Below are 13,641 nucleotides of genomic sequence, written 5' to 3'. Positions count from 1 at the left end.
GGTATGTGAGATATTTGGACTGTTAAAATCTGTTTTGTGAGTGATTGTTTCTTTATTTTTTAAAGTGCTGGAGATATACTTTGGGCAGGGGAACCTGTTGTTTGGATTTATCCTAAAAAAGGCTGACTTTTCCTACCTATGACAACAGGTATTTGACATTTGTGGTCCAAGATCCACCCCCTATACTTTCATGAATCAGCTGTACCAATCTTCCCCTCTCAGTCCTGTTAAGGTGTACGCCGTGCCTAGTGAAACCCCATCTGTTGATAGTCCCAACGGGCACTAGAGAAAAATGAGCAAAGTTGGCTGCCCTCAGAGCCATTCCTAACCCCACGTTGATTCGCCTCACAGCTCCATCAAGATGTGGCCGATCATGATGCTGGAACAGCTCAACAAAGTGTACATTGGTGCCATGAGTCAGGGAACCTATCTTCTTCAGGTCACCACCTATGTCATATGCCCCATCACTGTCCAAACTGTTTCCCGCCACACCCACTATCACTACATGTTTCAGTCATTTTTCCCTCACTCTATCTGTGAGTGGAACAGGAAAGGAAACAAATAGTTGTGGCAAAGGGTACCTTCTGCCTCACACCATACTGTGGCTTGCAGGTTATGTATACAGATGTAGGTGTAGATGTAGAGTAGCCTCGCCTTATGTGTTGGAATTAATAAACACTGTTCTTCTGTTTCTAAGTTTATTCCTCCTATGTATAGAACACATCAAACAGGAGTCAGGCAGCATTTTCCCTGCAAGAACTGACAAATGACATGTCGAAACATCAACTACAGGGATGTGATTCTTGTTCAGAAACATCACAAATCGAGGCCTCTTGCACCCTCTTTTATTACAGGACAACAAAGCAACAACAGTTATGTCAACATTGAGACAATTAAGATGAGTAAGACTTCGTATTTATTAACTTCATCAACAAACAACTTTATGTGCTGATGTGCAAGCTATTTCCCTCAAAATGAATAAATCGTTTCTATGTCTATTTCTCTAGACAGAAATGTAGCTAAACCTAGACTGTGACAGTTAATCATCTTTAACTTTAACTGGACCGTGGGACAGGGTTGTTTAGAAGACATAAAAAAGATGAGAAACAGAACTTGGAAGATACAATTGAAGGAAAAAGATTGTAAAGATATGGACAGGTGAAGAGAAAGGATGAGAAAAGAATACCTAGGATGTTGCGTGAGATGAAGATGGAAGGGGAGGCAGGAGACTAACGGCATATGGCTAAAAGGAGTGGAAACAAGCTGTCAGGAAAGAGGAAAAGATGGGACCAAGGTAATGACAGAGAGGTGATGGGAAGACCAGAGAAGATGGAGAAGCTTGCATTCCAGTAGATGCTGCCAGTCTTCAGAAATTGTTCAATGGTGATTGTGATGATGATGCTGATGATGGCAGATTGATCACTATTTTGATCTTGTATGTTCACTTATCTCTGTTCTCTTGTTTTTCTACAGAACTTTGTTAGATAGGACAGCAGGGAATGAAATCATTTAGAACCAATTGTGTTACTCTTAAAGAACTCCCTAACTCATTAAAACTATGTACTAGACTGATAACTTGAATCTAAATCCTTGCCTCCATGGTCTGGGAAGCTACACATTCCACTACAGAGTGGCATGCCATTCTAGATCATGCACTTTAAATGATTGCCCATTCAGATGACAGTAAAAATTATAGATCATGATTCATAAAGTTTTGCACTTCAATCCTCTCTCAAAGATAGGTAGTTCATTTACTGTCTGGCTCTGCATAAGATTTGTGTTTGAAATGCTTAAGATTATGATTTTTGCTGTTGGGGATTTGATTTGTACGTGTGATTTGTTGCTGTTTTCATTATTCCCTATGTGATGAAATTTAAACACATACCAAGATTCTTGTACCTTCACCTAACATAATTATTTTTGCTCATTTACATACTAGCAATAGACATCGTTCATAAAAATCAAGAAAATGAATTATTCAGTCGCCATGGGGCTTCCTATTTATGTTCGCCATTGTGTATGTGGTGTTTCTCAGTAACATAAAGGGGATATCAAAAAGAATAATCCAATTTGGTCTATTTTTCTGAATCTAATACACATATACAATGAATTTTGTTTTTTAATGAATGGGAAAGTCAAAAAGTTTTTTTTTATACCTCTTCATAGGTGTTCAATATGGCCCCCTTGAGATGCACAGCATATGTTAATGCAGTATTCAAATTGTTCCCACACTACAGCAAGCATGTCTTGAGTTACAGCTGTTATGTGATGTCTCAGTACATTCATTGTTGTTGGTAAGATGCCAGTGTGGTGGTGTCCTATCCTATTGGTAAATGAAGTCGTTCGAATCAGTCTCCAATTGTGGGAAATTTTTATCAAATTTTTATGAAATGTAAGGAAGCAGGAGACATCTGGTATACTAAACAGTAACTGGTAAACACAGACCATCATTGAGTGCTGAGGTTATTTACTATGTGTGAAGATGCTTTGAGAACTCTCCAATGAAGTAATTGCCTCAATTGAGCCAGGAGACAGACATTCCATATGGCACATTCGGAGAGGTGTGAACAAATCTGCATTGTGACCACACAGAGAGCGAATGATGCAAGCATTGCAAGAAACAGATCATGATAGAAGAATGAGTCACTGTCAGTGGTTTCAGGGTTTCTTATTCACTGTCCAGACGTTCTCTCCATAACTTGGTTTACAGGGGAGGCTTGGTCCCATCTGTCAGTTTACATCAACAAACAAAACTGCAGATACTGGACTGGTGTAAGCCCCCACATCATCCATGACACACCACTGCATGATGAAAAGGTTGGAGTGTGGTGTAAAGTGTCAGCTTACAGGATTGTTGGCCCCATTTTCTTTGATATGACTGTAGGCACTACAGTTTGCATGGGCATCTTCAATACATTTGTGGAGCAACTAGTTGACATCAAGCTCACAGAAGATTATTTACAATAAGATGGAGCACTGTGTCACATGTATAACACTTCCATGCAACTTGTAACCAGTTTCTTTGGTGACTCAAAAAAATTGTAGCTCCCCAGTTACTTGACCTAACCCCTGAGTTGCATTTGCGTGGTGTGTGTGTGTTTTTGTGTGTCCAACCTTATGGGTTCAAATCTTTATTTGTAACAGTCTTTTTGTTGTGCCTATATTTGACTCAGCATCTCCACTATATGGTGAGTAGCAACTTTCCTTTTCATAATATTGTTACATTCCATCTTGGATTTCCCATCATTTGATTAACGAGCAAGCTGTCATGGATCATAGCAAATGGAAACTGTATCCAAATCATTCTGTATCTCATACAGTCACTCAAAGATTTCTTGTGTTCTTCATTATCATCATAAAATAATCCTTTAAGTATATAAGCGCAGTCCTATTACACTTCCCTGTGGCACTCCTGATGGTAACTTGTCTCCAGTGAATGCTAGCCATGCAGGACAACATATTGGGTTCAATTACTTGATAAGTCTGTGAGTCTCTCAAATATCTGAGAACGTATTCCATATGCTGAAACCTTTGGTAACATACATGCGAAAAGAAAGATAACTGGAAGAGAATGGTTTAGTAATTTTCATAATTTTGCTCTTGCCTTCTGTGTTCCTTCCATTTTCTTGAACATTTACATTTATTTTTATTATTTGGGTGTCTGTTTTCCTGAAATGAGTATTTGACTCCAATGTGGTCGTTACGTGTGCATGATCACTAACAACTTGCTGTGTAGTATGCCCCATTCTAAATCAAACAAAAAATGAATACTATGCGTGTAAATTGTCCACTAACATGCTTTTTCTTACAGGAAAAGTTGTGTTTCTTTTTTATGTATTTTTTAAAAATTTTCTTTAGCTTTGAGAAATATTCTTAGAGTATAATGATATGTACTAATAACAGGTTTATTACAATTTGTTTTGGAAACTCTGAAGTTTCTATTAAACAGTTATGCAATTACTTTTATTTAATTTATGAAAAAGCCTATTTCAGATGCTTAATGTGAGCTGATGCTGATCTCCTAGCAATGGAATAAGTAGACTGTATTTCCTTCAATGAAAGTAGTAAGAGATTTTATGACTGTTTTATAAAGAATGAACTGAAGTGGTTTTTTCTCTGCTGCATTGAGATGAGAGCAATTGCATACATGACATTATGAACTTCATGTATTTTATGGATTACTTCTCCATGTGACTGTCTCTTTTTCATCAGTAATCTTTAAACTGCTGCATTTACACATTCCATTTATCACTTCATCCTAATCTATTCAACTGGGTGAATTTTCAGCCATAGTTTCTGATCTGTGTCATCTTTTACCAAGTTTTAAGCTCATTGTTGGATGACATCACTAGCTGTATTGTTTCCCAGCCATAAGGTTTTGAGGGTGCATTTGTAAGAATGGACAAGACACTTCAATGTGTGTGCTGTATCCTGCTCCTTGCCACAGTTGTAGAAATTGATGCTATCATCTTCTAACTCCCACTTTAACGTGTTTGTTGTTATTGGTGCAACACATGTTCATTACCTGACTCTGTAGCCGAGGTTGTTAATGCTTGCTTGTGCAGTGGTGCTCAACTCAGAGGTAAGCTGCCTCAAATCTCGATTTTAGATGAAAGTTTCACTGCTAGCATTTGGCTGGCAGGTAGAGGATGGGTGTTGACATCAAGTTCCGGATCACCAGCCTTTGTGCTGGGATTAAATTCCAAACCCCTCTGCAAAGTCGCTTGAGGTGAGGACAGATGACACTGTTGATGGCGATTCATCTGTCAGATGGGAAGTTAAGCCTGGTAGCGCCATGGGTACTATTTGAGAAGAGTGGGCTATCTGCTGGCATGAGGTTTCACCCTCACCTTACTTTCATCATCATTATCATACAATACAAACATCACTCTACACTACACACATAGCTGTTACAGTACATTAATCTGCACTCAACAAGTATGAGTGAGACACATCTCCACATATCTGCAGGAAAAGGGGCCATTGTATGCAGAGGAAGAAAATCCCCTTCTGGCTAGGTGGCTAAACCTACCCCTTGGAGTCTCCCAGCCAACAATGCTGTACGACTTTAATTTATGTGTTCATAATCTTTTGAGTATCCTAAAAATTTCTCACTCCAGTTGGGTACTTGGCTCAGTTTTTTTTGTGGGTACCAATCTGGAAGCTCTGTGTCTAAATGGTTCATGAAGTTTTTTCTAAATATCAATCCTAATGGCAAATTGCTCTCTGCATGGTATTTTATGTGTTTTTCATTGAAGATCTGTTTGACTTTCATGTATTCTGCTGCTTATTGTCAAATATAAGGAACAGAGAAACCATCTGATCTATAGAATTTATCTGGAGGTGGACCCTTCATATGGTTAGTTTCATTCAGGATGACATTTACTTTCCTGGTACTTGCAGATCTGTTCCAGAAGCATAAGATCTTACCAGTTGTTCTGTGGACAATAGGATTTTCTCACCTCTTACTGCAACTAAATCTTCCCAAAAAGTAATTCCTTGTGGCTACTTTCTTAGAAGCTTGAATGCAGTGAATTTTATAACTCAAAGACATGTTGAGGGATACCCCTAGATGTTTAAGAATGCCTGTTTGTACCATCTTCTGGTTTTCACAATGTATCTGAGTCTTTGTCTTGTTAGATTAGATTGTAGGTGAAATGCACAAGTTTTTAAAGGATTAGGTCTCAACACATTTGATTTGTAATGCATTGAGATGATAGACTGAGTCCCTGTTAGCTGTTTGCCAACAAGTTTAATTTTTTTCCTTTGCAGTAAAAATAAGATGATCTGCTTAGAAGAAATGCATCATATGAGAGAAATGTTTGATAATTTGTGTACAAATTGATTGCTGTTGGTACCAACACACACCTCTGAGGCAGACCATTGCATTGTCTTCTCCACTTACTTTATTGTATCGAATTGACATAGAAACTGACTGAATAACGTGAACAAGATGGTAGTCTTTGAAATAGCTGTATAATTATCCAGTAGGATTTTGTGATTTATTATCTTGCAAGCAGTGGACAGATGTGCCAGAGAAACTCCTGTGATTAATTTTAGTATCCCCCCTCAATGTGTTCTGCAAGACTTAGTTGTGTGATAGTGTCTGAGCTATGTTTGCTGTTTTCCTCAATTTAAAAATTTAGTTTGTGATTCATGACATTGCCAGCATTCTAAGTGTTATTAAACTGCCTTAAATTTTTATTTCCTCAAAGAGTATAGGGCATAATTACCTTTGCAGTGTATAGAAAAGATAACACATTATTAAGTGCAGAATTTTTGGAGTTGGTAGCTCCCATTGGGTGCCTTCTCTGGTGGATGATAGAGAAATTCTCACAATATACAATGAGTAGGGAGGAAATAAAGCACTCATGTTTTACTAGGATTGGCAACTACAGACTAACAAGAACAACACCAAGAAAACAGAATGTTTTCAAGAATAATTTGAAAGAATAGTTAGACGAAGTACCAGAGAAGAATATAAAAATGTTAGGTTTTTAAAGTGCAGAGTGACAAGGAAAATATATTCAAAACACATGAAGCACTTATTTGGTACACCAAAGGATGAATATGAACTGGACATGAGTCTTAGTGCTGTGTGAAAATTTTGATATGAAAATAATGGCAGAAAATGAACTACTATAACTACACAGAGACAACACCTGATGGAAATAGAAACCACCAAAGAAAGTCACTTGTTTCTGCTATTTGCTGATATCCATATGAGAACCATCTCACTGTAAAAGAGCACAATTGCACAAAAGTAATACTGTCACACGCCTTTTTCAACTTGAGAACAACCTGTATCAGTATCAGAGATAGCACATAATGGAAACTGATACTGCCATAGAAAGTCATTTGTTTCTACTATATGCTGATGTCCACACAAGAAACACCTTCACCATAAACAAAGCACTATTTTACATTACACAGAAACTGTGTAAATAGTAGAAGGTTGGTCACCAAACAGTAATAGGGCTCGATGGCAGTGAGAGGTGCAGTTCACCACTTACAAGGAAAATACTGATTGCTCAGAAGTGAGCAGTATATAATATGGGATAACTCACAACTTAGAGGGAAAGTATTGATTGCACAAAAGCGAGCTGTGAGAATAATGTGTGGTGTTCCCACATTGATACCATGTAGGTATTACCCCTTAATGCAGCTGTCAGTGGCTCAGAAAAGAATACAGTATGCAGCAACAAAAATTTTTGTGATCATTTGTCCAAGAACATAAAATGTCTGACAGACAGCAAAGTGAAATATAATCTGAAATTGTTTCTCTTGGACAACTTCTTCTATTCCGTTGATGAATTTTTAGTTAAAAACTGGTAGACTTTCCCTCTCTCTCTCTCTCTCTCTCTCTCTTTTCATGTTTGTTTTGTTTAGTAGGACTAAAAAAATAATGTGCTCATTAATGTTAATGCTAGTAATGTACGCATACAAATCCTGTAAATGGGCAAGTTCCACATCATTTTGATAAAGGAATTGTTCAAATGATCTATGGAATTCATAAATAACTAGGAATTAGTAAAGAATTTTTTCTGAAAATAATAAAGAGATTTTATTGTAATTAATTACACATTTGTTTAACAACACATTTATGATAGATCTAATCATCCCCAATAACTTGAATATCACGTGTTTTAGGTATAGTGATGAAGAAGAGTCCTCAGTTCAACAAATCAAGACATACATTATAACTGATACATAGCTTTCATAGACTATACCTACATCTGTACTCTACAGATCACAATAAAATGTTTGGCAGATGATAGTTTTTACTGTGCAAGATGTCATAACATTGAAGATTCATCCTGTTTCATTAACTGATGAAGTAAGCTGCGTTGTCCAGACAAAGTGCAGTTTCATAGTGTCCTACCAATAAATCAGTGTCTTACATTTGATTTACTGCAAGCAAACAGATGTGTTCATTCCTCTTGTCTTTTGACATTGTTACTCTCAAGTATTTGTATAACATTATCACTCTTATTAAAACTAATTAATCATGTTGTTAAAGGTTACTTACAAATTTTTTGTTTTAGTAAGTTCCACAAACTTACATCTGACTACATTTAGAGCAAATTACCAGTATTTGTACCAGGCTAATATTTTGGCAAGATATAACAAGATATTTCTACAATTTTTGTCAGAATAAGTTTCTACACATATCACTACATTATTATAAAAAAATAGGAGACTGTTAACATATATTGTCCACTAAATAATTTTTTTTTTATTTACCAGTTCCATGGGACTATGCACACCAAAGTACTTGGTCATAGAATGAGAATTAATAAGACATGAAAAATAGAGAATATACAAATAAATAATACATTACAGAGAAATATTCCCAACTACTACAAGGGACTTCTGTACAGAATAGGAGAAGTGTGCACAAGGAAACCTTTCAACTTGGATTTCAATATTGGGATTTATCACTCAATTTTGTCAATTCTCTGGGAAGCATATTGAAAATGAACTTGCTGAATAGTGCGCACCTTTCTGTATAATGCTTAAGGAGGTGTAATCCAAGTGTACATCATTTTTCCATTTAGTGTTCACTGAACAAATAGCTGCATTTTGTTCTTAATGTGTAACAGGAGTAATAATGATCCATTTACACAGCCTTAGAGGACACCAATAGTATTTCTGTATATGCAAATGACTTTTTGTTGAAGGTAATGTGCTGTCAAGAAATTGTCAGTACAATTGCAAAAATTGTCAGTACAATTGCAACCCTGATCAGATATAATATTTATTCAGAAGTTTTCAGTGTGTTACTAATCAAAATTTTTTCAAAACTACTACGACATTCCAGATTACCTGGAAGAACATGAGAAGGGTTTAGTGTGATCATTGTTTTCCAGGTCTGAGCTGATTTCCTTAGAGATGATTATTTTGTCCCAGGTCATAGTGTTTAGACAATCAATATATCTTAGAATTAAATAGAGTAGAGTAACACAAGGATAACAGTGTCATGGATCATTTCTGCTGCCTTTTGTATAGAGGCGTGTGTCAAGTGCCCTTCTCCAATCATTGGGATGTTTCTAAGCTTCCAGTGTTCATAAATGACACTTAAAAGAATATAAACACATGCTATTAGCTCTCCCATTGCTGAATATTTGCTACATTTACATTTTAATTTTTAACAGTTTTGGCCTTCTTAGCTTCCTAGGCGTCCTTTATCACTTGCAAAATGTACCTAATTGAAACATAATTTTTTAAGCTGTATTTTTCAAAACTTTGGACTCTATTGCTTGTGACGGTAGCTAAACAATAATTATCACAAGTTCTTGGCTCTAGGAATCTTTAGTAGAATATGGGCACGGGTGGAAGTAATTCAGTTGCAAATTCTGTAATATAACCTAACAAGGATTCTGTTGAACCCATTGGCTGAACAGAGTTTTAGTAATTTCAGCTGTTTTACAACACCTTTACAATTGTTTATTGTGTCATGCACCTTTGCAAGCTTATGTCAGCTGAATGGTGGCAACATAACTTGATGTTCCTTTGTGAAGGAACATTTGAATTCAGAGTTTTAACACTTACACTTCCATTTTGCCATTGTTTGCTTTGGTCCCTGTTTCATATGAGCTCTCCCAGTGTCACTCCTCACAAATGAGCATAAATTTTTGTAGGAGTTCTACAGTAATATACATCCATGGGTGTTATTGAAAACTTCATGCGCTGCCCAAAGGTAACCAGGAATAATTCAGATAACATTAGCATACTTGCAGATTCATATTATTCACTGACCTACAAACTTTTTGCCTAAATTAAATGATTCTAGCATGTGTATAAAAACAAGGGAACTTCATATTTATCCATTTTACTCAACGTGTTGTTTTTTCTGTTACTGGTGTGTGTCTGGATGTTCAGCCAAAATATTATTTGCAATTTATGTAGAATATTTTAACGACTGACTGTACTGTCATATCCACTTGCTGCCTAGTCTCCAACCAGACTGTGAAGTATGTGAATGCAAGGTGTCTGCTCTTTCAGACATGTCCAAAAGAATAGAAGCCACACAGAATCTGCACCTGTGATACATTATATGTAAATTGAAGATGGAGAGGAGAAGAAAGGAATGGAAAGGGAGGAGATCACTGCTGCCAGCTGCATTAGAAAATTATGCAGAATCAGCAGCAATAAGTGATCCCTTTCCTTAACTTTACTTTCTGCCCCTCTCCATCTTCAATTTATGTATAACGTATCATAGCTGCAGATTCTGTGTAGTGTCTGTTCTTTTGGACATGTCCAGAAGAACACCATGCTTCCATATACTTGATACGCCTATCTGGGCAATGGATTCACCTTCTTCAGTGTGTATGCACAAATATGTCCGACCTCTTGTGGGAATCTTAGAGTAGTGAACTTGAAGTTACTGGATAGGGAATGCTACTAGGTGGCACTCGATGTGAGTGTGGATCAACCATTAGGCATGCCAAAATAGTTCGCACAGTTGCAACAACGTTGAGTCACAGATGGTCCAGTGATTAATGCACCTGCCTAGAAAGCAGGGGATCCCATGTTTGAATACTGGTTGCCTCTGTTTCCACGTAATGTCCCAATGCAGTTGACAGCAGAGACCCCATCCCTTTCCTTTCTTCCCCTCTCCAACATCAGTTTACATAGACTGTGAAGTATTGTTGGTCTCACACTGCTATTTATGTATGTGTTTGACTCCCAGCACCCACCATGCCCTTTCATGCTTTTTGGTTTCACAAAATGTGCACTGATATTATGTTTAAAACACCAACACCTTCTCTCAGCATTTCCCAGTTCTGCTGGATGTGATGGTTGGCAAGATTTTAATATATTGAATGCCAGACCTCAAGCCTGGGTTGTTGGACCTTTCACTGAAAATTTATGTTCAATTCCAACTTTGAATTAAAAATGACTGAATGAGAGGGAGACCTAGGTGTTATTCAGAGAGGTTCTTACTAAGTTATTTGGCAAGAAAAAGGATCCACATTTCATTCCTATTGCAACCAATGTTCTGGAAAAGTTCAAAGAGGTTTTTTTTATTTTTTTTATTTTATTTATTTATTTTTTTTTTTTTTTACAGACAGTCATGTTTCTTTCTTTTCCTCAAAATTTGGATATTATTAATAAACAAGAAGTGTGATTTCATCAAGGTAACAAAGTGCTGAAAAGATGAAAGAATCTGACTGAAATATCAATGTTACGGTAGGGTAAATTATTGTGCTTGACCACAAGTGTTGCTGCCCATCAGCTGACATGGGTTAACCAACATTTCCATAATTAGATAAAATGTTTTCGGTTAACTTGCCACTTCAAATTTGGATAAAGTCCCAAGAAGATGGACGACTTGGCCATTTTGTGTATCAGAAACCTATACCTCAGCAAGTGTAGCTTTCATCATCCAGCTCAGAAAAGAACTGTGTTGAACACCCTAATACTCAGAGCCAGGCCTATTTTAGAGCACCTCAGCTCTGAGATGAACCATCTAACAAAGCTATTCAGAAGGAATGAGTATATTCTGTCAACAAAACACAGATGTAATATTGTTCACCAAGCCAGGAAGACCAACACATAAAGTGGCTTCCATTCTGCAATGCAACACTAGTGATATAGATAGTCTTCTAAATAGGCAAGGAATCAGACTAATTTTCCAGCCACCCAGGAAAATGAAAGAAATGTTGCAACTTGTTGAAAATATTCATGGCCTGAGAGTATCAGGGATTTATAATACTCCTTGCAAATGCAGTAGAAGTTACGTGGAGCAGTCTACACAGCCTGTTTTCAATCAGAAGGCAAAGACTTTTCCTGTCACTGAGAGAAGCATCATGCTTCTCCAGTTGGAGCATTTGGTTAGATTTCCTTTCTTTAGTAGTTTGATGATGATGCTACTCCTCCAGTCTTCTGGAACTTGCCTTGTTTGCCAAAAGGTATTGCACAGTTTAGTAAGGTGGTGAATTAAGTCCAGATCTCCATATTTGAGACCTCCAGCTGACATTTTCTCCAGACCAATTACTTTTTTATTTTTAAATGTTTTGATTTCTGCACACACCTCTGCTTCTATGACATTACCTGATTTTGCCATATACTTTTTCATATATTTGTGTAGTTGTATTGTCCGCAAAATATTCCTATTTCTTGAAAACAGGAATCCCACATTATAAAATTTAGTGAGTCTTTCATACTTTGACACTACCTCTATTAGTTTCCAGCTGGCTTGTGAACAGACTTCTTTGCTACCTTTATTTATTTATTGTTTCATTTTAACTATTCTTTTCTGTATAATGAATAGATACATTTACTTATATTTTAAAGAACTTGAAAGTATAAGATCTTTTGGTAAGACAGTCACTGATGTTATTATTCTTGTGATCTTAATTCTAATTCCCCTTTTGAAATATTCTTTCTTGTTAACAGTAAAGTGTAGGGAACTCATTGAGCAAAAAAACATGCTAATAGAAGAGCTGCGTCATGAATTGAAACAAGCAGATATCCGGTTTCATGAAGATCAAAAGAAACAAAAAGATGACGTTGTCACTCTGGCAGAGCGAATTGACAATCAGGTTAATGTGATGAGACGTGCATATCGGCAAGAACTAAGGCTAATTGAGGTATGTAAATATGAAATTAATGTTTATGAAAATGAGAGTATCAATTTTATTTTTAGCAATTCCTGGATGTCAATTAGTGTATAAATGTACTTTCTTTAAGTGTTATTACATTTGACTGTTGGGTAACATTTTTATAACCAAGCCTCTTTTGTAATGATGGCTGATGGGTGAAGTATCTATCTTACTAAAATCTGAAAGGCGGTTGTTTAGCTAACTGCAACTATGATAAAGAATAATGAGTATCAAGATTTCAGATCCATGGGATTTTTGTTTCACAGATGAGACAGAGAAGAAATTTATTTTCACAGCAGAACACACAAAATAAATATATGAAAGAATGACCATATGCCAAGAACCATTCAGTTTCCTGACTTTGTGAGTTGTAACAGGAGACACTTATTTCCCCCTTTATATAATAACAAATGGCCATTACAGCTGCAATGCCATGAAGATGGCATTCAACAAACATCAAATTGACATGGAGTGTACTACATGCTTGGCATGCAAATGATCAGCATTTTGGTAAAACTGCACAAAGATCCTGAGCCAGATGCAGTCGCATGTTGTGTTTCATGGGAAGCCTCTCGACATGCAAGATCCATGTATTCACAGAGACTGGGATTACTGGTAGTTGGGGGCTACAATGTTAGGTGTGTAACAGTCCCTTTAGGAATATAACTACCAAAGAAGGGAAGAAGTCCAGTGTGCATTGCTTGTGCATGCCTGGTGAGTCAACCCAAATGTGGGATGGGTGTTTCTGGATGCCATGAAGAGCAGTGTACAGTCAATTGCAGGTGGTAGCTCATGTTGCTACTAATGATGTGCGTAACTTTGAACTGAAAGCTGGCTAAAGCTGGAGATAAACTCAGCTGATTTTTTTTACAAAAAACCTAATGATGTTTAGTAAGGATGGATTAAACACTGTTGATGGTTGCATATTTGCTGCTGTTAGAAGTAGCTTATCCTGTAGTGAAACTGCAATACTTTCTGTGAGTTATATGTGTAGAGGTTATACTTGACAATGGGAAAAAATAATCACTGGTTT

The 13,641-nt window shown here is 36.8% G+C and overlaps 1 protein-coding gene across 1 annotated transcript in view; it reads left to right on the top strand.

Annotated features, from left to right (window-relative positions):
• LOC124594445 (dynein regulatory complex protein 1) overlaps positions 1–13,641 on the top strand; it is a 326,671-nt gene that overhangs the window by 82,757 nt on the left and 230,273 nt on the right. Inside the window, exon 4 of the mRNA XM_047132821.1 lies at positions 12,403–12,596. Within this exon, the coding sequence (XP_046988777.1) occupies positions 12,403–12,596 (194 nt within the window). The remainder of the gene's footprint in view (positions 1–12,402; positions 12,597–13,641) is intronic.

This window comes from Schistocerca americana, chromosome 2 (assembly GCF_021461395.2).
Source record: "Schistocerca americana isolate TAMUIC-IGC-003095 chromosome 2, iqSchAmer2.1, whole genome shotgun sequence".
NCBI lineage: Eukaryota > Metazoa > Arthropoda > Insecta > Orthoptera > Acrididae > Schistocerca > Schistocerca americana.
Note: the sequence above shows the minus strand (reverse complement) of the source record. Positions and strands in the feature narration are given on the sequence as shown.